Genomic DNA, 24,599 nt, shown 5'->3' on the forward strand with positions numbered 1-24,599 from the left:
CCCACATTCCAGAGGCCGCAGCGCCGTCTCCTTCCTCGCATTCCTGCCCCCACAAAGGAGTCCCTCCGCCCCCGCGCGGCCGCGGGAGGAGGGGGCGCGGCCCGGCGCCGCAGAGCGCACATTCCTCCGCCTCGCGCGCCACTGAGCGGAGCGCCGCCGACCCGGGCCGCGCGTGGCTGGCGGAGCGACCCGGCCCCGCGCCTGCCCCGCCCCGCCCCGCGCCCAGGGGTCCCGGGGCGGGCTCCGGGTACCGGCGGACGATGCGGCGGCGCGGCCGGAGCGGCGGCGGGAAGCCGAGGCGGAGGTGACGCGCGAGGGCCGGCGGGCCGGGCCATGCAGCGCTCCCGGGCGGCCGCGGACGAGGCGGCGCTGCTCCTGGCCGGGCTGGACCTGCGGGAGCTGCAGCCAGGCGGCGACTCTCCGGGTCGGGGGCGGCGGGGGCCGCGGCCCGGGCCCGGAGACGAGGCGGCGCTGGCGCTGGGCCGCCGAGGGAAGGGCGGCGCCGGCGTCCCCGAGGCCGGGACGGACGGACTGAGCCGTGGGGAACGCGGCCCGCGGCGCGCGGTGGCCCCTGAGCTGAGCGCGCAGCCTGCGGGCAGCCCACGGGTCAGCCTGGCGGGCTCCGACGGCGGCGGCGGCGGCGGGAGCGCCCGTTCCAGCGGCATCAGCCTGGGCTACGACCAGCGCCACGGCAGTCCGCGCTCCGGCCGCTCGGACCCGCGCCCGGGCCCCGGGCCGCCGTCGGTGGGCAGCGCCCGCTCCAGTGTGTCCAGTCTCGGCTCCCGCGGCTCTGCTGGGGCTTATGCCGACTGGCTCCTGCCCGGCGCCGGTCCCGCGCCAACTCGCTCCCCCGAGCCTGTCGGGCCGGCCCCCTTCCCTCTGCCTTCGCTCCCGCTGCCCCCTGGCCGAGAGGGCGGCCCGAGCGCGGCCGAGCGGCGGCTGGAGGCGTTGACCCGAGAGCTGGAGCGGGCGCTGGAAGCGCGCACGGCGCGGGACTACTTCGGTGAGCGGGTCGGGATGGCCTCGGGGTGGCGGCTGGGCCGGCCTCGGGGTGGCCGGGGCCGGGCCCGCGTGGGAAGAGGGAGCACACGGGGTGCGAGTGTGAACCGCCGCCCTCGCCTCTTGGTCTCCCACCTGGAGAAGGGCTTCTGGGAAAGTGAATGGAAGCCTTCATCCTAACGGAGAAAAAGTGATGTTAACAGGCAGAACGAGCCATTGCCGGAGAAATTCTTCTGCACCCTTGGCACGTGCCTCTGTTCATCCTGCTCGATGCTTTGTGACCCAGGTCGGCCTAAGCAGTGGAGGGACCCTCCCTCCCGGCACTCCTCCTCGCCCCCAGCGGTGTAGGTTGTGGACAATAGCGGGGTGGTGGCGGGGTCCAAGTACCGGGTCCCGCCTGACCTGAGGCTCCCATGATGGTCGCTGTTGGAGGTAGAGTGTGGGAGGGAGGGAGAATCCACCTTGAGGAAGAGGGGACCAAGCCAGTCAGACTAGGCTGTCCTTTCTCTGGGCTGTGCTTTGTACATGGGATGTTTCCAAAGAGAATCCTCCTTGACAGTTTTTGCAAAGCTCACCGGTGTCCGCCAGTCTTTCCCAGTCTAACCCAGGCGCTCACAGACCCCGGTTAGTTCTTTGGACAGTGCTTAGGACTCTAGGCTTGAGGTTCGGAGAAGAGACCCGGGGTAGGGCTTCCTTCCCTCCCTCACTGATGAGCAGGAAAGCCGAGGCCCCCCACCTCTAGGGGTTGCTGGCTGCTGGTTATCCTGCCAGGGACGGAGGCTTGTCCTGGGGTGTCATGCATTCATTCTAGCTAGCAGCTCAGGACGCCCTGAGCTGGGTCTTGAGGGAGGAGGAAGCTCTATGTGATAGGTCACATGGGGGCATTTCAGGCAGCGGGAAGAATGGCCAAGAGGAGGCAAGGCGAGTAAGGATGTGGATTGTTCCACTACACTCCCCAGGGTTGCAGCCCAGGAGGGAGGGGTGGAGTGATCAAGGGAGTGTGTGGCCTGCCTTTGGGAGGGGAAATGTGGAAGGGTTTCAGGCTCATCTGGGAACAATAGGTGAGAATTTCTGGTGTGGCTGTTGTGGCATGGCCTGGCATCAGGGAGATGAGGTAGAAGCTGTTGCCTCTCCTGCCTGGCAGGTGCCAGGAGCAAAAGCAGGGGCTGTCTTCTAAAGAGAAAGACTTTCCATTGCTTTGTTGCAAAAGGCTCTTCATTTTCCTGTCCCTGCCCATTGCAGAAACTAGCAGGTGTGTTCTGTGGGCCTCCGCAGCTACTCATGAGTCCTTGTGTGAAGCTGAGGTGGCTAGACCCAGGCAGATAATGTGAGACCAAAAGGGGCCCAAGGCACAAGACCATAGGCATAGGGGGTATTGGGTCATCCTTTCTAAAGGGAGCTGCCACTCAGGCCTGGCCCATTGAAGCCACGTGGAAGGGGAAGGTGAGTGATGATAGATCTTTGTGGGTTTTATTTTTCAAGAGAAGCCAGTTTAGGTTGGACCATCGTCCTGTGCACTAAAAGGTTTTGGGTTCAATTCCTGGTCAGGGCACATACCTAGGTTTTGGGTTGATCCCCAGTTGTGGCACATTCAGGAGGCAACTGATCGATGTTTCTCTCTCACATTGATGTTTCTCTCTCTTGCTCCCTTCCTCTCTCTCTAAAATATTAATTAAAAACATTCTCTGTTGAGGATGAAAAAAAAGGGCATCTATTTGCTTGAACTGCTGAAATTTATCTGCTAATACTTGATATTTTAGAACTATAAAAGTGGCAATTTTATGTTATTCAACCTGAATAATACAAAGTTTTTATACAGGGAAGTCTGCAGGGAGCCCAAGCTCAAGTGGTGTCTGATGAACCTCATCCTCAGGGTGTGTTTCCCCCTTGCTGTGCCATTCCTTCCTCTCCTTGGCCCTGGCACCAGCTGACCTCCTGATCCCTCTGCCATTCATTGATGTCTTTGGAACTTTCCCATCTCAACAAGTTCCATTGCCATTAGCCAGTCACCAGCCTCAGGCTTCTGGAGCCTCTCTCTTTTTTTTTTTTTTAAAAAAAAATACGTTTTTATTGATTTTTAGAGAGAGAGGAAGGGAGAGGGATAGAAACATTGATGAGAGAGAAACATCAACATCGATCAGCTCCTTCCTGCACGCCCCCCACAACCCAGGCATGTGCTCTGACCAGAATCGAACTGTTGACCTTTTGGTTCCTGTGTCGAGGCTCAACCACTGAAGCACAGAGGCCGGACCTTCCGGAACCTCTTTAAGTTAGATGACCTCTCTGCCTTCTCCTCAGCCACCCACTCCCAGAGCCACACCCTGTTTTTGCCGCCCTCTGCGGTCTTCAGTTCTGACTGTGGCCTGCGTCTCACTGGTAACTTTGACCCCTCTAATCGCTGTCTGCCCTGCTGCATTGCCAGGGGACAGAGTGATAGTCTGGTCTTCGCGCCATCGTCTCCCTAAGCCTTGGTCAGTCCCCACTTTTATTCCCTCAGAACCCTTCCTCTCTCCTCCAGCCCTGCCTTTTCTGCTTTGCTGAGAAAATGGGAGGCCAGCAGCTTGCTTCCCCAGTGCTTCCTGTCCTCTCCACAGGCTCTGGAGCACACATCCAGATCTGAGGACAGGGTCCTTTCACCCCACCTCCACCTTCAGCTCTCCTTTGTCCACTGCCCTTTTCTTTTGGCTGTAAATACGGACAAGGATCTTTCACTAAAAACAAAAACCCCAAAGCTGCATGGCCACAAAGTCCGGCTGGCCCTTTCGTCTTCTCATCCGAGTGTCTGGTTGGCATTGTCTTTGCTTCTCCGCCTCTGACATCCCCTCACTGGGCTGACCCAGCTGACTCCCCAGCCCCAGTGGGTGTTTGCCGGGCCTTGTTGGTCTGGACCGCACTGCTGCACCCACAGGTGGAGTTGACTCCCCTTGACATGTTCTGCTCCTTGAATTTCTGAGGTACCTCATGCTTTGGTTCTCCTCCTTCAGAGTATTTTTGTTAAAGTGACGTAGGCACATACTTAAGAAAACATCAAACAGAACCCAAGACCTAATGATGCGCGGTCATAGCGCATCCTCTGCCCGGTGTCCACAGGCAGCTGGCTTCTGTTTCTTCACATAGTCCAGTCACTTAGAGGAGTGACAAGGTTGGACTTTCAAAGTACGTGGACAAGAGTGAAGGTGTGAGAGTGGGTCATTTTCATTTTAGAAAGAAAGTCTGGCTGCAATTTTTGGGATGTGTTTTGGAGGCCAGGCTGGGACACCATGAGGAGGCTGAAATAACCATTGGGATGAGAATTGATGATGGTGAATCAGGCTAGTGGGAGTGAGGGTAGGGAATGAAGTCAAGATTAGGGAATAGAGGAGCCCAAATTGGAGGTGAGAGAGAGGGGCATTCCTGGGTGCTCCCTGAAACCTGGCTACCCCAAAGTGCCATTTCCTGAGCAGGAACCCAGAGGCAGAAGCAGTTTTATTATTATTACTTTTTAATCCTTAACCGAGTATATTTTTTCCATTGATTTCTAGAGAGAATGGAAGAGAGGGAGGAGGGTGTGTGAGGGAGAGCAAAACATTGAAGTGCAAGAGACACATAGATCGGTTGCTTCCCACATGCGCCCCTAATGGGGCTGGGGAACCTGCAGCTGACGTATGTGCCCTTGATTGGAATCGAACCCGTGACCCTTTGGTCCACAGGCCAATGCTCTATACACTGAGCCAAACCGGCCAGGGCAAGGGCAGTTTTGTGGGGACCCTGGACCTTTGCTCTGGACCTGGAGTGGTGTGGGGGCCATCTGGGAGGTGGAGCAGTGACAGGAGAGAGCTCCTGGCTGGCGCAGAGCCCTCTGCAGGAGGCGTGGAGAGGGGCTGGCACTGCCCAGAGAGACCTGCAGATATGGTGTGCTTGGTTCTGCATTTTTCAAAACATTTAAGTTAGTAATTAATTTCACTATGGAAAGATTTTACATACAAATCTATATACCTGACTTTTCTTTAAAAATTAGAATCTTTAGCAATGCAGGGCCTGCATTCCCACCCAGTAACTGTTAGCAGATCCAAGGCATGGCTGCGACTTCTGGCGGCCATGGCTCTCTTCTCCGTTCACCAGTCTCCACCAGCCACCTTTACATTCCTGATTGGGTTTGAGAGAGCAGCCATGGGTGACCCAAGACAGAACAGGAAGGGAGAGGAACCAGAAAGCCAGGTGCAGGTCATGTCCTGGAAACCAGTGGGGAGAGGCCTCCTGGTATTATCTGAACAGGAAGTCATGGATTTGCACAGTTAGGAGATGACTGAGTGTGGACTAAGCTTGCTTTCTTTCTTGACTGATGGGAGGGGGAAATGGGATGGCTGATGGGGAGGAGGGGGTTTTTAAGATGGAAGAGGCTTGACCATGGGTAAATGTTAAAGAGAGAGGTCTGGTAGAGAGTAGGAGGGAGAGGGTGAGGGCAGCATGTCCTAGAGCAGCCAGAAGACTTCGGGTCCAGAGGGCAGAGCCTGTCTTCAGGCCCTTTGGGGCCTGGGACTCCCTGGGTAACTCTGAGAAGGGGACTTCTTTTTTTTTTTTAATATGTCTTTATTGATTTCAGAGAGGAAGGGAGAGGGAAAGAGAGATAGAAACATCAATAATGAGAGCGAATCATCGATCGGCTGCCTCCTGCACGCCCCCTACTGGGGATCGCACCCACAACACAGGCACGTGCCCTTGACCAGAATCGAACCCGGAACCCTTTAGTCCGCAGGCTGATGCTCCATCCACTGAGCCAAACCGGCTAGGGCAGTGGTCGGCAAATTGCGGCTTCTGAGCCACATGCGGCTCTTTGGCCCCTTGAGTGTGGCTCTTCCACAAAATACTGACTTCTGCACATGGGCCACGCACTGTACGTGTGTGCCCGCACGTGGTATTTTGTGGAAGAGCCACACTCAAGGGGCCAAACGTGTGTGCCCGCACGTGGTATTTTGTGGAAGAGCCACACTCAAGGGGCCAAAGAGCCGCATGTGGCTCGCAAGCCGCAGTTTGCCGACCACTGGGCTAGGGCAGAAGGGGACTTCTGATGTGTGGGCTGGCTACATATGGTCTGGGTCTCCAGGAGGGCCAGTCAGGGAGTCCCTTAGGGGCTAGTGCCAGGCTTTGCCCTGGCATTGCTGGTTACCCTTCCCTTTACCACCCATCTCCTGATTCTGGATATCCTGCTCTGTGTTGCCAGGGCTGGTCTCTGATTCCACCTGATAGTCCCAGATGCTACTCAGGTATCACCTTATCACCAGAGCCTTTATTTTATTTTATTTTATTTTATTTTATTTTATTTTATTTTATTTTAATCCTCACCTGAGGATACCCGAGGATATTTTTTCCATTGCTTTTTAGAGAGAGTGGACAGGAAGGAGGAAACAAAGAGAAACACCAATGTGAGAGAGACACATTGATTGGTTGCCTCCTGCACACTCTCTAAGCCGGGCAGAGATCAAACCTGCAACCCAGGTATGTGCCCTTTACCGGGAATCGAATCTGTACCCTTTGGTCTAAGGGCTGACAATCTAACCACTGAGCAAACTGACCAGGGCATCAGAGCCTTTTCTGACTGCCCTACTTAAAAATCACACACTCAGCCATATTTTTAATCAGTATTTTTTTCCCATAGCACTTGCTGCTTCCTCCTAAGGTATTATTTATGTGTTGTCTGTCTTCCTCCAGTGGAATACAGGCTCCTTGAGGGTGGGGACTTGATTGGTGCATTGCAGAATGTCTGGCATCTCAGTGTGCAGGGCATGTGGCAGGCATTGCTGTTGATGTGCTGACTGAACAAGAGAATGAGTGAACTTTACGGTACCGATGAGGACACTGGGGCTGGGAGGGTCAGCGACTCTGCCCTGGGTGTGCCGTGTGGTCTTCATTCTTTTTGGTTCATAGACTGAAGAAAGGATTTTCCCCAAGTCCAAGAGCAGCTCATGGGGAATGGGTTCAGAATGACCTTGTAGGTATGCAGAGGTCATGATGATGTTGATGGCGAGGATGGCTCTGTGCCAGGTGCTCTGCTAAACAACAACAGCAACAAACCCTAAGCAGTGGGCCCCTAACTGGCCCATGTGAGCCGTTAGCAACTGTGTGATGGAGGTCTAGAGAAGTTCACTTGCCCAAGATCAGGCGGGTGGGCAGCACTAGGACTGGGAATGGGATGCATGTTTATCTAACACCATGGTCGTGGTGCTAACCACTGCTCTTTTCTGCCTCTCCTCCCGTAGGCATTTGCATCAAATGTGGGCTTGGTATCTACGGAGCACGACAAGCATGCCAGGCAATGGGGAGCCTGTATCACACCGATTGCTTCATCTGTGACTCCTGTGGTAGGTAACCTCTTTCTGGCCCTTCTTGCACCGTGGACTGCTTTGCACCTAAGTCCCAGGCAGATGGACCACCAGCTCTGACCCAGGCTGAAGTGTGGAGGAGGCTGAGATATGGCCCCTTTCTCTCTGGGCCTGGCCTGCTTGAGAGGCTTAAGCCCTGGGAAGGTCTGCTGGCCCCCTGGAGAGAGGTGTGGGGTCAGAGAGGAGCCATTTGCTAGCCACAGGGAAAGGCTGGCCCTCTGGCCCTGGGCGTTGGAGCCTTCATCCTCTGTAGGGTACTGAAGTCTCCTGGCTGCCTGGACACCATGCCTTCTGCCATTATACAGGGCTAATATTTCTTTTCCATGCAATTGCTTTTTTTATCTGAATTTTGCACACAGTATAAACTATAAATGTAATTTAATCTAGAGAAAGTTATAAAAAGAGAAAAGTAACTATAACCCAACCAGCATAATAAATCTGCACTCTTGATATTCTACAGTCCTTTTAAGCTTTGCCCAGAAGCAGACATCTTTCATTTATTTACATGAAACATTTTAATATTTTATTAAAGTATAATATAGGCACAGTGTTACGTCACATCATTCTGAGAAGCTGTTTTTACCATAGCAGACAAACACTTACCTTTCCATTATTGTAGGAGTTCTTTTTTTTTTTTAATATATTTTATTGATTTTTTACAGAGAGGAAGGGAGAGGGATAGAGAGTTAGAAACATTGATGAGAGAGAAACATCAATCAGCTGCCTCCTGCACACACCCTACTGGGGATGTGCCCACAACCAAGGTACATGCCCTTGACCGGAATCGAACCTGGGACCCTTGAGTCCGCAGGCTGACGCTCTATCCACTGAGCCAAACCGGTTAGGGCTGTAGGAGTTCTTTAAATGTCCTGGATGAAAGATCTTTGTTGGATATATGTGTTATAAATTCTTTCCCTAACCTATTCTTGCTTCATTACTTTCTAAATGAAGTCTTCTGATGAAAAGAAATTCTTAATGAAATCCAATTATTCTTTGTTTATAGTTAGTGCTTTTAATGCCCTCCCTGAGAAATCTTTGTAGTCTCATGTTTTAGACATCTGTTTTTATTTTGTGAGCATATTAAACATACCTATTCTGTATTCTGAATCTAATAGTCCCAATATCTGATGTCTTTTGAAGTCCTATTTCTACTGTTTACTGTTTCTCCTCATTCTCGGTCATGAGACCTTGTTTTCTCATGTGTTTTATAATTTTTGATTGTGGAATATGCCTGTGGGAATTTGTTGAGGTCTGTGTTGAAGTTGCATTTCCCTAGGGAATGTCTGAAACCTCTCTATTAAGGAAAAATTTTAAATTTAGATGGGGGAAAGTGTATTTTATTCTTTCGTGAGTATTTTTACATACTCATGGGCTTTTATTCATGCAATGTATGGCAATACAGACATTTTTTAAAAAGATTTTTTTTTAATATATTTTATTGAGTTTTTACAGAGAGGAAAGGAGAGAGATAGAGAGTTAGAAACATCAATGAGAGAGAAACATCGACCAGCTGCCTCCTGCACACTCCCCACTGGGGATGTGCCCGCAACCCAGGTACATGCCCTTGACCGGAATCGAACCCGGGACCCCTCAGTCCGCAGGCCAACGCTCTATCCACTGAGCCAAACCGGTTTCGGCTTAAAAAGAGTTTTTAAAAAATATATTTTTATTGATTTCAAGGAGGAAAGGAGAAGGAGAGAGAGAGAAACATCAATGACGAGAGAGAATCATTGACCGGCTGCCTCCTGCATGACCCCTACTAGGGGGCCAAGCCCCAAACCAGGGCATGTGCCCTTACGGGGAATTGAACCGTGACTGTCTGGCTTGTAGGTGGACGTCAACCGCTGAGCCACGCCAGCCGGGCTTAAAAAATTTTTTTAAAATTGATTTTTAGAGAGAGAGGAAGGGAGAGGGAGAAGGAAACATCTATGTCAGAGGGAAACATTGATTAGCTGCCTTCTGCAACCCCCTACTGAGGATTGAGCCCCAAACCCAGACATGTGTCCTGACCAGAAATTGAACTGGCAACCTTTCAATGCACAGATGATGCCCAACCAACTGAGCCACACTGGCCAGGGCCAGTCATTATTCTTTTTGATGCATGAATTGTTTCAGACTTGGCCAGACTAAGTCCTTTCCAGTTGGCCCCTGTGCCCTTTGACATATCCCCATCATTCTTTGAGCACTTCTACTCAAGCACAGATGTTCTAGGTTTATCTTTGTTTTTAATTGAGTACAATTTACATACAGTACAGCAAACAGATCTTAAGTATACAGTAAAAAAAGATTAAAAAAATTGATTTTAGAGAGGGGGTGTTGGGCAGGCTCAGTTGTTTGGGTGTTGTCCCATGCACCAAGCAGTTACTGGTTTGATACCCTGGTTGTGGGCTCGATACCCAGTAGCGGGTATGCAGGAGGCAGCGGATGGATGTTTCTCTCCCCCTCTCTCTTCCTCTCTCTCTAAATCAATAAAAACATTTTTTTTTAAAATAAAAGGAAACATCAGTGTGAGAGGAACATCGATGGGTTAGCCCCTGCACGTGCCCAGACAGGGATTGAACCTGCCACCCCTCGGTGGGAGGGATGGTGCTGCAGACTGTAGGAAAAGATTTTGGACAAGTGTATATATTTATGTGACTCACACCCCTAACAAAGATAGCGAACATCTTCAACACCCTAGAAACTTCTATCTTGTACTTCTGTAGTTTCACCGTGTGCTTTCCCATCGTATCCACCTAACCAGCGTCCTGATTTCTGCACCATAGATCAGTTTCATCTGTCCTAGAACTTCATGTAAATGCAGTCTTCGTATGCACTGTTTTGTGGTTGATTTTTTTGTAACCGTGTCTTTTGTTGTTGTTGTTGTCCATGTTACATGGAGTAAAGGAGTTGTAACTCACTCCTTCTTATTGCTGAGTAGGAGTCTATTGTATGAATATACCACAATTTGTTTATCCATTTAAGTGTGGTTAGATACCAGATTGTGCTGTGAACATTCTTGTACAGGTCATTTGTGGACAAATGTTTTCATTTCTCTTGGGTAAATTCCAAGAACTGGAATTTCTGGGTCATAGGCTAAGTGTATGTTTAACTTCATAAGAAACTGCCAAACTGTTTTCTAAAGGGTTTGCACCATTTTATACTCCTACTAGAAATATAAGAGAGTTGGGTTGTTCTACATATTTGACAACAATTGGTATTTTAGTCTTTTAAATTTAAGCCAGTCTTTTAAAAACAATATTTTTATTGATTTCTGAGAGGGAGAGAGAGATAGAAACATCAGTGATGAGAGAGAATCATTGATCGGCTGCCTCCTGCACGCCCCCTACTGGGGATCAAGCCCACAACCAGGGGCTTGATTCCCTGAACCACACTGGTGGGCTAATTTGAGCCAGTCTAATAGGTGTGGAGAGGTATCTCATTGTGGTTTTTAATTTGCATTTCACAGAGGACCAATGAGGTTGAGTATCTTTTTGTCTGCTGCTTGACCATTTATATCAGCAGTTCTCAACCTGTGGGTCGCGACCCCTTTGGCGGTCGAACAACCCTTTCACAGGGGTTGCCTAAGACCATCCTGCATATCAGATATTTACATTACAATTCATAACAGTAGCAACATTACTGTTATGAAGGAGCAACGAAAATAATTTTATGGTTGGGTCACAACATGAGGAACTGTTTTTAAAGGGCCAGAAGGTTGAGAACCACTGATTTATATCATCATTGGTGAAGTCTGTTCAAGTCTTTTGTTCCATTTTTAAATTGGGGGTTATTTGTCTTTATTATTTAGTTGTAGGAAAAAAATATGTATCTTCTGAGTACAAGTTCTTTTCACATGTATGTTTTGTGAATATTTTTTCCTAGTATGATTTTTAAAAATATTTTTAATTATATATATATATATATTTAATATATTTTATTGATTTTTTACAGAGAGGAAGGGAAAGGAATAGAGAGTTAGAAACATCGATGAGAGAAACATCGATCAGCTGCCTCTTGCACATCTCCTACTGGGGATGTGCCCGCAACCAAGGCACACGCCCTTGGCCGGAATCGAACCTGGGACCTTTCAGTCCGCAGGCCGACGCTCCATCCACTGAGCCAAACCAGCCAGGGCATGATATATTTTTTGAAAAATTTCACATTTTGATGAAATCCAATGCGTCAGTTTTTTTTGTTTGTTTTTTTTGTTTTGTTTTATAGTTACTATTCTTTGTGACCTGTTTTTTTGGCCTTCTTTTGAGTCATAAAGATAGTCTCCAGTGTTCTGGAAGCTTTAGATTTCCCATTTCTATGTTTAGATTGATAACTCACTTCATACTAATTTTGTGTATGTTGTGAAGTATGAAATTGAATGTTGTTCTTTCCCCACATGGATATTCAGTTGTTGCAGTACTATGTGCTGAAAAGACTTTGTTTTCCCACTTGTGTGTTTGTTGAAATATTTCTGGGTCTATTTTTGGACTTTGTTCTGTTCCACCGATTTTTTTGTCTCCTCATCCCAATATTATGACACTGCCTTTGATTACTGTAAGTCTTAAAATAGGAAGTAGGATAAGTCTTCCCGCTTTGTCAGTCTTTTTTCAAGATTATTTTGGCTATTCGCTGTTCTTTTTACTTTTATATAAATTTCAAAATTGGCCGGTCAGGTTCCACACACACGAGTGCTGGCATTTTGTTTGGGCAAAATCGAGAAACGAAAGGCGCACAATCCATTTTCAGTTAAAGGATTTTAAATCCTAAGTTGCATAATAATTTATTTTTCTATATTTTATCAAACTAGTGTTTTTTTTTATTGTTATTTTTAAAAATATATTTTATTGATTTTTTACAGAGAGGAAGGGAGAGGGATAGAGAGCTAGAAACATCGATGAGAGAGAAACATCGATCAGGTGCCTCCTGCACGCCCCCTACTGGGAATGTGCCTGCAACCAAGGTACATGGCCTTGACCAGAATCGAACCTGGGACCCTTCAGTCCGCAGGCCGACGCTTTATCCACTGAGCCAAACTGGTTAGGGCTAGTGTTTATTTTTTGTATAAATTCTAAGCTTTTGTTTCTTGAGGTTTTGTCTTAGTATGTATTTTACTGGTTTTAAATAAATTTTAGCTATTCTTAAAAGAAAAGCATTTGAATGTATAGATCAATTTGGGGAGAGCTGATATCAACATCTGAAGCCATGAAGATGGTTGTCAGGAGCTGTGCAGGGTCTGAGTGGGATTTTTTCCTACTTGCAAGCTGACCAGTCAGCCTGCCACCGGTTCACGGATGCTGACTGAAGACATGAGCTGCCTGGGCAGACTCGCAGCACCGCAAGCTGCATGCACGTCACTAACATTCACATCGTGTTTGCCCTCCTGAGCCCCACGGGTCACATGGAGTGGCCGCGATGGATGCTCACATGCAGTGGGTCTGAGTCAGGTCCGAGGAACCCTGGCTTAGGGAGCCCCAGTATTTTATAATGGGCTGCCAGCAAAGCTATTTGACCCTTGTCCTGGAGGAACGCATCTTTATTACTCTGGACAATGAACAAACCTGCCCTCTGCTTCAGAGGGAGATGCTACCTCTGTCTTCTTTTTTTTTTTTTTTTTTTTATAAATATATTTTATTGATTTTTTACAGAGAGGAAGGGAGAGAGAGATAGATAGTTAGAAACATCGATGAGAGAGAAACATCGATCAGCTGCCTCCTGCACATCTCCCACTGGGGATACGCCCGCAACCCAGGCACATGCCCTTGACCGGAATCGAACCTGGGACCTTTCAGTCCGCAGGCCGACGCTCTATCCACTGAGCCAAACCGGTTTCGGCTCCTCTGTCTTCTAAACAGTTTGCTCCACAGATGTCCTTGGAAAGATAATCCCTGCCCTGGCTTATGTTGCTAAGTGGTTAGAGCGGTGGCCCTCACACCGAAGGGTCTCGGGTTCCATTCCTGGTCAAGGGCACGTACCTGGGTTGCAGGTTCGATCCCCAGCCTTGGTTGGGGTATGTTCAGGAGGCAACCAATTGATGTGTCCGCCTGCCTCCCTCCCTCCCTCCCTCCCTCTATTCTTCCCTTCAACACTCTGTTTATTTATTTTTTATTTTTTCCACACTCTGTTTATTATACTGGGGTTGTTTGCTGTGTATATTTTTGTGTCATTAAAAAATTTTTTAGCCCTAACCGGTTTGGCTCAGTGGCTAGAGTGTTGGCCTGCGGACTGAAGGGTCCCAGGTTGGATTCTGGTCAAGGCCATGTACCTGGGTTGCGGGCACATCCCCAGTAGGGGGTGTGCTGGAGGCAGCTGATTGATGTTTCTCTCTCATCGATGTTTCTAACTCTCTATCCCTCTCCCTTCGTCTCTATAAAAATCAATAAAATATATTAAAAAATTTTTTTTAAAAAAATTGATTTCAGAGAGGAAGGGAGAGATAGAAACATCAATAATGAGAAAGAATCATTGATTGGCTGCCTCCTGCACAACCCCTACTGGGGATCGAGCCTGCAACCAGGCATGTGCCCTTGACTGGGAATTGAACCAGGGACCTTTCAGTCCACAGGCCTACACTCTATTCACTGAGCCAAACCAGTTAGGGCCCTTCCATGCTCTCTGAAAATCAATGGGAAAAATATCCTCAGGTGAGGATTAACAGAAAACAAAAAAGAAGGAAAAGGTAATCCAGAATGAAATCTGAAGCTCTGTTTGTAGGATGTGCAGAAATGCGAGCTATCCAGTGGAGCGCCGCCTTCCAGCAGTGGCATACCCCTCTGTTTATGTAGGTCTTTTACAATTTCTCTCAACAAAGCTTAGTTTTTCAGAGTAAGGTCAGACATGTCTTTCATTAAATTTATCCCTTAGTATTTATGGATTATTTTGGATATTGTTATAAGTGCAATTTTAAAAATTATGTTCATTTCCAATCATTTGTTGCTAGAATATAAAAATATATTTGGTTTTCACATGCTGACCAACTATCCTACAACCTTGATAAACTCACATATTAGTTCTAGGGAGATTTTTTTTTTTTGTAGATTCCTTATGAATTTCTACATAACATAATATCATCTGTGTTTAAAAATAGCCTTACTTTTTCTTCCCAATTTTTAAGTTTATTTACATGTCTTACTGCACCGTGGAGGGCTAGTGCGTTTACTGTATTACCTCATGTCTGCCGTCGGCTGTGCGCTTTCATGGGTGCTGTCCTGGTGCCGGAGGAGCCCTCTTGTCCCCAGTTAGGCCTGGGCTGTCTCCCTTCTCATGGGGGTGCCTCTCATAGCTGCTGGGGCTCTTTTGACAAGGACGCCTCTTTCATATTAGGCTACTTCACCTGGTGAGAGTTGTACTTGTAATGTTCATGAAATAAGGAAAGTCATTCTGAAAAGTTTAACTGAAATGAATGTGATTAAAAAAAAATTAGAAGATCAGTTTACATTTGAAACAAGTTCTTCCACTATTTACTTTGACAACCTCTTACAATAGTTATGTTGACATGTTCTATTTAATTAAAAAAATATTAATTAGCTTTTCTGTCAGAACTGCCATCTCCCAATAATTCACTAAAATGACTAACACCAAGGAAAGAGGAGAGGCACCCCTGTAGGTTCTCTAGGCCTTTTAGGAAACACGGAGTTGTTCCTTTGACCACCTACATGTGCACCTACAAGAAGGTGATATTGTGGACATCAAGGGAATGGGCCCTGTTCAAAAAGGAATGCCCACAAATGTTACCATAGCAAAACTGGAAGAGTCTACAATGTCACCCAGCAGGCAGTGGGCATTTTTTTAAAAAATATATATATTTTATTGATTTTTTACAGAGAGGAAGGGAGAGGGATAGAGAGTTAGAATTGATGAGAGAGAAACATCGATCAGCTGCTTCCTGCACACCTCCTACTGGGGATGTGCCCGCAACCAAGGTACATGCCCTTACCGGAATCGAACCTGGGACCTTTCAGTCTGCAGGCCGATGCTCTAGCCACTGAGCCAAACCGGTTAGGGCGCAGTGGGCATTTTTGCGAACAAACAAGTTAAAGACAAAATTCTTGCCAAGAGAATGTACGTATTGAACATATTAAGCTCTCCAAGATCTGTGATAGCTTCCTGAAACGTGTGAGGGAAAGTGATCAGAAAAAGAAGGAAGCCAGAGAGAAAGGTACCTGGTTCACCTGAAGCGCCAGCCTGCTCCACCCAGAGCACAGTGAGAACCAATGGAAAGGAGCTGAGCTGCTGGAACCCTTCCCTATGAATTCATGGCATGATGAGTATATATAAAAAAGACCTGTGTACTGATAAAGAGGTTTCTCCTAATTGAGTAGAAGTGTGGTGCCCCTTCCCCCCCCCAAAAAAAAAAACTTTGTGTCCTAAAAAATATTAATTACTATATGAAAAAATGCTCAACGGCACTAATCATCAGGGAAATGCCAGTTGAAACCACAGTGAGCTATCACCTGTCAGAAAGGTTGTCATCAATAAATCAACAAACAACAAGTGTTGGAGAGGATGTGGAGGAAGGGGAACCCTGTGCACTGTTGGGATTCTAAATTGGTGCAGCCACTGTGGGGAAAACAGTGAAACAGGAAAATGACCATATGACCTAGCAATTCCACTTGTGGTTCTTTATCCAGAGAAATCCAAAAACACGAATTCGGAAAGATAAATGCTTCCCTGTGTTTATTACAACATTATTTACAGCCAAAATATGGAAGCAGCTAACGTGCCCATCAATAAACAAGTGGATAAATAAGCTGTGGTGCATATAATATATAATGAAATATTACTCAACCATAGAAAGAATGAAGTCTTGCCATTTGCAACAACATGGGAGGATCTAGAGGGTATTATGCCAAGTGAAATCAATTTGACAGAGAAAGACAAATATCGTATGATTTCACTTACATGTGGAATATTACAAATAAATAAATCAACAAACAAAACAAACAGTCCTAGACACAGAGAACAGACTGATGGTTGCCAGATGGGAGTTTGGGGGGCTGGGTGAAAGGTGAAAGAATTAAGTGATATTGGTGGTTATAAAATAATCATGAGGTAAAGCACAGCACAGGGAATATAGTCAGTGATGCTGTAATAACTGTGTAGGTGTCAGAGGGTGTTAGACTTATTGGGGTGATCGCTCTGTAAGTTATATAAATGTCTAATCACTGTGCTGAAGCTAATATAATGCATGCCAACTGTAATTGAAAAATAAACTTAATTAGTATAATGATAACAACATCACATTAAAGGGAAAACTTAAAGTTTGTCCACAATCCGCTTCTTGTCTGTTGGAGGAGGGTGCTGAGAAATGGCAGCAGGGACCCCATCCCTGATTTCCAGCGGCCCAGGGACCCCTTTCTCCACCCTCGTCCTTGCAGGGAGACGGCTTCGTGGGAAGGCGTTCTATAATGTGGGCGAGAAAGTGTACTGCCAGGAGGACTTCCTGGTGAGTCAAAGCTGTGCACTGGCCGGTCCCTGGGTGGAGCAGGGCAGGGACCCTCCTGATTCCCATGGAGACCTGAGGCCAGGAGGCAGGTGCTGGCTGGGCAGAGTGCCCCTTTGTCTCGTAACCTCCTGAGTCCTGTGTCCCCTGATAGTACTCCGGGTTCCAGCAAACGGCCGACAAGTGTAGCGTGTGTGGACACCTCATCATGGACATGGTGAGAACCTCCCCCAGCCCCTGGAGCTCCTCTGTCTTGGGCAAACTTAGGACCCCGCCCTTTTCACCTGTTGCAGACCTGCCAGGGGCTCAGAGCCAGAGCCTATTCCGGGGGCTGTGCTGAGCCTTCCACCTGCACTGACCCCTCAGTGCCTCCCACCCCCAGATCCTCCAGGCCCTTGGGAAGTCCTATCACCCAGGCTGCTTCCGGTGCTCTGTGTGCAGTGAGTGCCTGGACGGGGTGCCCTTCACTGTGGACGTGGAGAACAACATCTACTGCGTCAGAGACTATCATACGTGAGTAGCCGGCGTGCGGGGCAGGTGGGATTCCCGTGTTTCCTTCCCTGGAAACATCTTCCTGGCCCGCCTGTCTGTGTTCTCCATTCTTTTTTGTTGTTTGTTTTGTTAATCGAGGATATTTTTCCGTTGATTTTTTTTTAGAGAGAGTGGAAGGGACGGAGGGAGGGAGGGAGAGAGAGAGAGAGAGAGGGACATCGATTGGTTACCTCTCGCACATGCCCCTACCAGGGCCGAGGATTGAGCCTGCAACCGAGATACCTGCCCTTGACTGGAATCAAACCTGCGACCCTTCAGTCTGAGGGTTGATGCTCTAACCACGGAGCACCCGGCTAGGGCTTGTTCTTCCTTCATGACCTTTTCACTTCCAGCCTCTCCGTGTGTGCTCACTGGTTGGGTCAGGGTACAGATCTCTGCCAGATTTCTTTTTTCTTTTTTAAATATATTTTATTGATTTTTTACAGAGAGGAAGGGAGAGAGAGAGAGAGAGAGCCAGAAACATCGATCAGCTGCCTCCTGCACATCCGCCAATGGGGATGTGCCCGCAACCAAGGTACATGCCCTTGACCGGAATCGAACCTGGGACCTTTCAGTCCGCAGGCCGACACTCTCCACTGAGCGAAACTGGTTTTGGCTCTGCCAGATTTCTTAATGGTTCAGCCACCAGCCATGTCTTTCCTCTCCGCACCTGTGCCTGCATGCTCCCTTTTTCCTAGTGCTGAGGATTGTCCTTACGGCCATACCTGGCTTCTATCCGTCTGTCCCCAGGCCAGGCCTCTTTTATATGAGATGGAGGTTGGGATCTCCACACATTCTTTTTCCTTCCTGTCGGGTACTCATGCGAGCAGCCAATCCATTCTCCCTTGCTGTGACTCCAGGCTCAGCCCTCGGAGCTGTGGTCCTGTGTTGCTGCCATGCCTGGGGTTGGTACCTGGCATAGGTCCTGTTCCTCAGCGTGGAGCCAGCTTTTTTGCAGGCATCTCAGCTAGAGGGCAGCCCATACCTGGAAGTTAGGGGGCAGGGATCTTGTGGAATCATGAGAGAGAGTTGCTGAGTGGAACCTGAACCCATCCTGGAGGAGGTGATGGAATGGAGGGGTATTGGGGAGTCAGATAAAAGGCCATTGCCAAGAAGGCATGGCAGAAGCTGCTCCCACCCTATGTGTCCACATAAGGGCCTGGGACTGACGTGTGGGCAAGGTCATGGGGCTGCTGTGGGCAGGCCTGCCCTGTGCCCTTGGCCTGTGGTCACTCAGCGGGTCACTCTGGTTTCCTTTATTTTCCAGGGCTTTTGCACCAAAATGCGCCTCCTGTGCTCGTCCTATTCTCCCTGCACAGGTAAGAACCACCCACCAGGAGGTGATCAGGTGCCTGGCCCAGCAGGGGCAGGTCCCACCCGCGTCCGCCCCAGCTCTTGGGCCCCTGTGGGAGGGATGAGCAGATGCTCCTGCCCATGCCCCTCAGGGCCGAGGGATGGGTATGTGCCCATCGTGCGGAGTGCAGTGTCCCTGCGTGAGTTAGAGGGAAATGGTGGCCCCTGCTGCTTGGCCGAGTTCAGCTCCATTGCCCATCAATGAAGGAAGGACTGTTCCCTGGGTCTCTTACCTCTGCAGGTAGAGGTGGCGGGGGAGCAGATGAGATGAGATGGGGCAGCCTGTGCAGGAGACACCCTTGGGTAGTGCAGCTCTCCCAGGCATTGGGTCTCCCACATATGCTGGTTCTGTCCCAAGCTGGGGAAGCAGGACTGGCAGTGGTCTTCTGACTCCAAAGAACTGAAAAGAATATGTACCTGCACGTTCACACCCACGTGATGTCTCTCATGGACACGTGTGCATGCTTTTGGCACATGCACATCCATTCATGTGCACCTACCGATGCCCATTCTTGCCCTGAGTCATTGTCACACAGGCACGAATGCACGTCTACCATGACAAAGCACACGGTGTAGGCATGTGCCCCCGTGCACAATTCACCTCGAACCCCAGCTTGCTTATTGTGTGTGAACCCCATCTCTTCCTCTAGGGTTGTGAGACAACTCTCCGTGTGGTGTCCATGGATAGAGACTACCATGTGGAATGTTATCACTGTGAGGTGAGCCTGGTCTCCCCGAAGGCTGGAGGCTGGGGCAGTCCCCTTCACACAGGGTTCCTTCTCTCTAGGTGTTGTGCGAGCCCACCTCCTCTTTTATGTTTCTTAGCCATTCTACCTGTCTTCCCAGCCCCCCCACCCCCAGTGAGCCCTGTCCACAAGACATGTTCTCTCTCAGCCTGTTTCCTATTCAATCAAGTATTTACTAACAATTTAAAGTGTGTAGGGTGTTGTGGATCACATAGAATATAGTCCCTACCCCCATGGGAGAGACAGGTATTCAGGCAGTATCTACAGGTCATCATTGCTAACAAGGGAGTTTTTGTAGTGCATAGGAGGTCTTGGAGGGAAAGATTTCTGGAGGGTTTGAAAGGTGAATAAGAGCCAAGGAGGCAGTGAGAAGGCATTTTCAGGCAGTCGAAGCAGAATGTGCTTAGGTGTGAAGATGGGTGTGTTGTTTGTGTCACTAGAGAAGTTGGCAGGTGCTGGGGACAAAAGGCCACATGAGCTAAGAAGTGTGGACTTATCTGGGCAATGGAGAATGATCAAAAAGGGTGACAGCGCATATGTAATATCTTAATCAATAAAGAAATTTTTTAAAAAAGTGAGAGGATGGCTTTTGGGTTTTAGAAAGGGCACTCAGCACCCTTTCTAAAGGAAGAGGGACAGGGGGGCTGGGCTTCTCTGAAGAGGTTGGTGGAGTTAGGGGTGTGGTCCTGGGTTCAGGAAAGTAAATTGAGCTGAGTGATGGTTAGGCAGTAGAAAGGACTGGAATTGGTCAGTGATTGGATGTGGGAGTTTCGGGGTTTGGAGGTGTCCATTAGGACCCCAGGAAGGTGAGAGGAGGAGGGGATAAGATGCTCTTATTTTTGGCAGCTGGAGACACCTGGATAGAGATGTGCAGGCAGCAGGTAGAGGTGCTGCAGTTCAAAGCCTCTGACTGCAGGCACCGGAATCTGGAGTCATGGCGTATACAGCCCTTTCCTCTCTGGTGCTCTGCCCTGTGGTTCCAGACCCTCGGCCTCGGAGCCCTCAGCCAGGGGGACTAGAGGGTCTCTGGGCAGCCTGGAGAGTAGCTCCCTTCTCTCGGAGATCACCGACCTGCCTTGCCTGTGGCCTAGGGTCTGAGAATCCATTTTGCATGTATTTTGCCTGGCTTTTCATTATTAAAAGTAGGATGGGGAGTCCAGTCCTTGCCCCTATCCTGGCCTGAAGCAACAGCCCCATCCTGGGCCTACAGATGGCTGCTGAAGCCAGGGGAGGAACGGAGGGCTCCAGGAAGGAGCGGGGCTCGTGATGGCCCAAAGAGCAGCCATGTTTGGGAGATGCATGGAGGCAAAGCAGCTACATGGGGAGGCCAAGAGTGAGTGAATGAGGAGGTAGGAGAAAACCTGGAGGAGCAGTTGGGTTTCAGAGCCGGGAAGAGCAGGAGGGAGTGTGAGGGAGACATCTTCAGTCATCAAAGGTCCATCTGGAACCAGGTTGTCCTGGTGGGGGCAAGTGGTCCAGTGGGAACAGGAATCCTGAGTGGGGACAGGGAAGGAGGGGCATGGATCCCCCTCAACAGTAACGGCATCCTGCTCTGCGGTCCTGGACACGGTGGTGTCCCCTGGGATCCCTAAGCACAATCCCTCGGGCAAGGAGCAAGCCACGCTGTGGGTGGTCCACCCTCAGATCCTCGGGATTGTGAGACCTGTAGATGGGAACTAGGGTCTCTAGGCTCCCTTTCTCCTCCCCTCGCTGGTGTGTGTGAATCAGTAGCAGGACCCAGTCAGGGGCTATGTCAGGACGGGTGGGGGGAGGGAGAAACATGCGTGGCTTGGAACGTGAGGCTCCATCGCAGTCCTCCGGCTCCATTACTGCTGTGGGGCAGGGCAGGTGTTGGTCTCAGGGCCTTTGGGTAACAAGTGTCGAATGTTCGAGGCAGGAGTTCAGCTCTGGATGCAGTGAGAGCGTAACCTCCTTGAGGTAGGAGGCAAAAGGAAGGAAAAAGTCCACTTGGTCTTGCCCGGGGTCCCACTGTCTCCAACAGCCTCCCTGGCTGCCCCTCACCCTTCCTGCCAATTTTTTACAGAGGTCACATACCAATCACATAACTTGTTAAACAAAATTAGCCTGTAAAGTGCAGCACAGAGATAAAATGGTAAGATGAAGGACTTAAAGCTGAACTTGTTTACTTGATATCACCAGTTTCTCTCTTCCGTTATCTCTTAGGGCCACTGGCCCAGGCATTTGATAACCTCTCCTTCCAAGATCACCAGCCCCCCCCCCCGCCCGTCCCCCCCATCCCCCCCCCGTCCCCCCCCTCCCCCCCCGTCCCCCCCCTCCCCCCCCCGGGTTAGGATCCAGGAGACGCTTCTCAGTTGTCGCTGCCCTAACCTCTCAGCAGCTCTCCACATGCTGACTAGTCCCTTCCTGACTTGTCACAGTGCCCCGAGGACCATCCATTTTTGGTTTTCTTCCCTTTTGTTTTCCCCTCAAATCTCTTTTTCTTTCTTTCTAAATTGATTTTAGAGAGCCCGGCTGGCACGGCTCAGTGATAGAGTGTCAGCCTGTGAACCAGGAGGTCACGGTTTCATTCTGGTCAGGGCGCATGCCCGGGTGCAGGCTTGGTCCTCAGTGCGGGCCCTGCAGGAGGCAGCCGATCAGTGATTCTCTCTCATCGTTGATGTTTCTGTCTCTCCCTCTCTGAAATCAATAAAAATATATTTTAAAAATAAAACAATAAATAGATTTTACAGAGAGAGGAAGGGAGAAAGAGAAACATCTATGTGAGAGAGACATCAGTCGGCCGCCTCCTGCATGCACCCCTGACTAGGGATTGAGCCTGCAGCCTGGGCACGCACGCTGACTGGAACTGAACTGGCGGCCTTTCGGTGCATGGGAGATGCTCAACCAACTGAGCCACACGGGCCAGGGCTCGCTTTTTATATTGGAGCCTTCATGGCTCAAGCCGTTTGCCCTCTTCTGTTTTCTAGTTTTCTGTGCTCCTAGGGCAGTGATGGCGAACCTATGGCACGCGTGTCAGAGGTGACATGCGAACTCATTTTTTTGGTTGATTTTTCGTTGTTAAATGGCATTTAAATATATAAAATAAATATCAAAAATATAAGTCTTTGTTTTACTATGGTTGCAAATATCAAAAAATTTCTATATGTGACACGGCACCAGAGTTAGGGTTTTTCAAAATGCTGACACGCTGAGCTCAAAAGGTTCGCCATCACTGGCCTAGGGAGATGTAACCTGTTTTGTTAAGATCAATCTCATTTTGAGCCCCCATTTACTGTCCAGCCCTCTCTTGAGACTCCAGGCTGTGTCTTCCTTCAAGAGGCTCCCACTTCTGTGTTTCCCACACTGGGCTCCTGATCCCCCATCTTAAGAATAAAAGCCAGAGTCCGCTGGAAGTTTGACAGAGCCCTGTCAGTCTGCCCCACACCCCATTACCCTGAGGTGCCAGTATGGCCCCCCTGTCTACTCACCCTGGGGTGGGGCTGTGTTCTTCCCTAGGACTGCGGGCTTCAGCTGAGCGGGGAGGATGGACGCCGCTGCTACCCGCTGGAGGGCCACCTGCTGTGCCGCCGCTGCCACCTGAGGCGCCTCCGGCCTGGGCCACTTCCCTCACCTGCTGTGCATGTCACAGAGCTCTGAGCTGGAGCAGGAGCCCGACCCTGGGGCCGTGTGTGTGTGTGTGTGTGTGTGTGTGTGTGTGTGTGTGTGTATGTATGAGGGCAGGCGGGATGGGTGACCCAGGTTGGGCGGAGCTCCGCGTCAGGGTGGCACAGCCACCCCTCCTCCAACGCCCACCCTACCAATTGCCACCAAGCTGCTGTCCGAGGGGCCGGCCCCACGGCGAAGCTACTTCTATTTATTCACCGTCTGTGCCTTCTCCAGCTGCTTCCCTCTGTCAGGCTCTGCCCACCTCCCCCCACCCCATCCCCACCCCACCCCATCAAGGAGGGGAAGGTTCCCAGACTGCCTGGATGGAGCCAGTTTCCTGTTCAGAATGGGCCAGGGACCCCTTTGCAGAGCGCTGGGAGCAGGCGGTGTTTGGCCTAAGACCGCACATATTTGTGTGTCTCATAAGCGGCTTGCCCACCAGTATGTGCCTTGTTTGGGTGGGGTCACAGGACGGTGTGGGGCCTGCAAAGGAGCCCTGCCTTTGGCCACTGTGGTCACTGGGATTTGGCCACTTGGATTACAGTGGGTGTTTTCAGCCACAATCCCATCCGGGGCTCCCATCCCTAGCTCCTGGCTTGGGACTCCCCCCACCCCTATCTTTCAGCTTCGGAAAAGAACCACGCGAATCCCAGCCCTGCCCGCGGGAGAGCGCCGCTGCAGGAAAGCACTGGATGGGGCTCCAGGACCAACGCATATGATTTGACTTAAATTAAGTTTTTCCATTGAGAATGTTTTCATTTTCTTTAAAAGAATATAGTTTTCTTCTAAAACTTGGCCCACGTTGTTATTTTTAGGAAAGTAACAAGAAGCAAATGTCCACTTGTATGTCATATTTTCAGGGTAAAAGCATTGTAGTTTAACTATTTTTGTATAAATGGCTCTAAAATCTCAATATATGTGTCTGCCTTTTAGACATTAGAATAGTTGGGGGGGGGGGTGGGTGGTTGTCTGTCAATGTCTTAGGAGTGGTAACCTTAATGTGGTTTGAAGAAATGTAGATCACATTTTTTTCTTTGAAAGACACGTCAGCATTGGGAAGCCGGGAAGCCCACTGATGGCTTGTGCTGGAGTTGCCCTGTGGCTGGCCCCAGGGGCAGGTGACCTCGTCATGATAAATCACAGTGCTTTTCATGGAAAATTGTGACTTCAGTCCCTTTGTTCCTGTGGGAACCTGAACCTTCTCTTGGCTCCTGCGCTTGCCCTCCCTTTCCTTCAGTGCTAGAGTGGGTCTCTGCTGGTAGGACCACTCATCTGGGGGAGCCAGGCAGCAGGAACCGGACGTTGTGGGAATGTCCGTGGGGAGAATGGGAGGGGAAGTGGCAGCCAGGGGTGTCCCGCTGGGCTGAGGCCTGGGGCTGGGAGGCCCCCTGGTGGGCTGAGGAAGCAAGTACCCGAGGAGTTTGTTGAGGAAGGGAGTGTTAAAGCACAGGTGGTTCTGAGATGGGGAAAGTGTCTGGGGAAGGGGGCTTCAATGGGATCAGGGTGGTTTCTTGAAGGAGGTGATCCAACAGGGCAGGGGAGAGTACAATCCAGGAGCAGGAGCCCACT

The 24,599-nt window shown here is 49.7% G+C and overlaps 1 protein-coding gene across 1 annotated transcript; it reads left to right on the plus strand.

Annotated features, from left to right (window-relative positions):
* Positions 1 to 333: 333 nt before the first annotated feature.
* On the plus strand, positions 334 to 24,182 carry WTIP (WT1 interacting protein; the record flags this gene model as incomplete). Its single annotated transcript, XM_081106864.1, has 8 exons — positions 334 to 1,003; positions 7,236 to 7,337; positions 16,709 to 16,776; positions 16,928 to 16,990; positions 17,156 to 17,286; positions 18,572 to 18,623; positions 19,308 to 19,376; positions 22,881 to 24,182. The coding sequence occupies 8 exons, from the start codon at positions 334 to 336 to the stop codon at positions 23,019 to 23,021; spliced, it is 1,296 nt and encodes a 431-aa protein (XP_080962990.1). The 3' UTR covers positions 23,022 to 24,182.
* Between the last annotated feature and the right edge of the window lie 417 nt (positions 24,183 to 24,599).

Source organism: Myotis nattereri, assembly GCF_964212035.1.
Source record: "Myotis nattereri genome assembly, chromosome: 15".
In the NCBI taxonomy this organism is placed as follows: domain Eukaryota; kingdom Metazoa; phylum Chordata; class Mammalia; order Chiroptera; family Vespertilionidae; genus Myotis; species Myotis nattereri.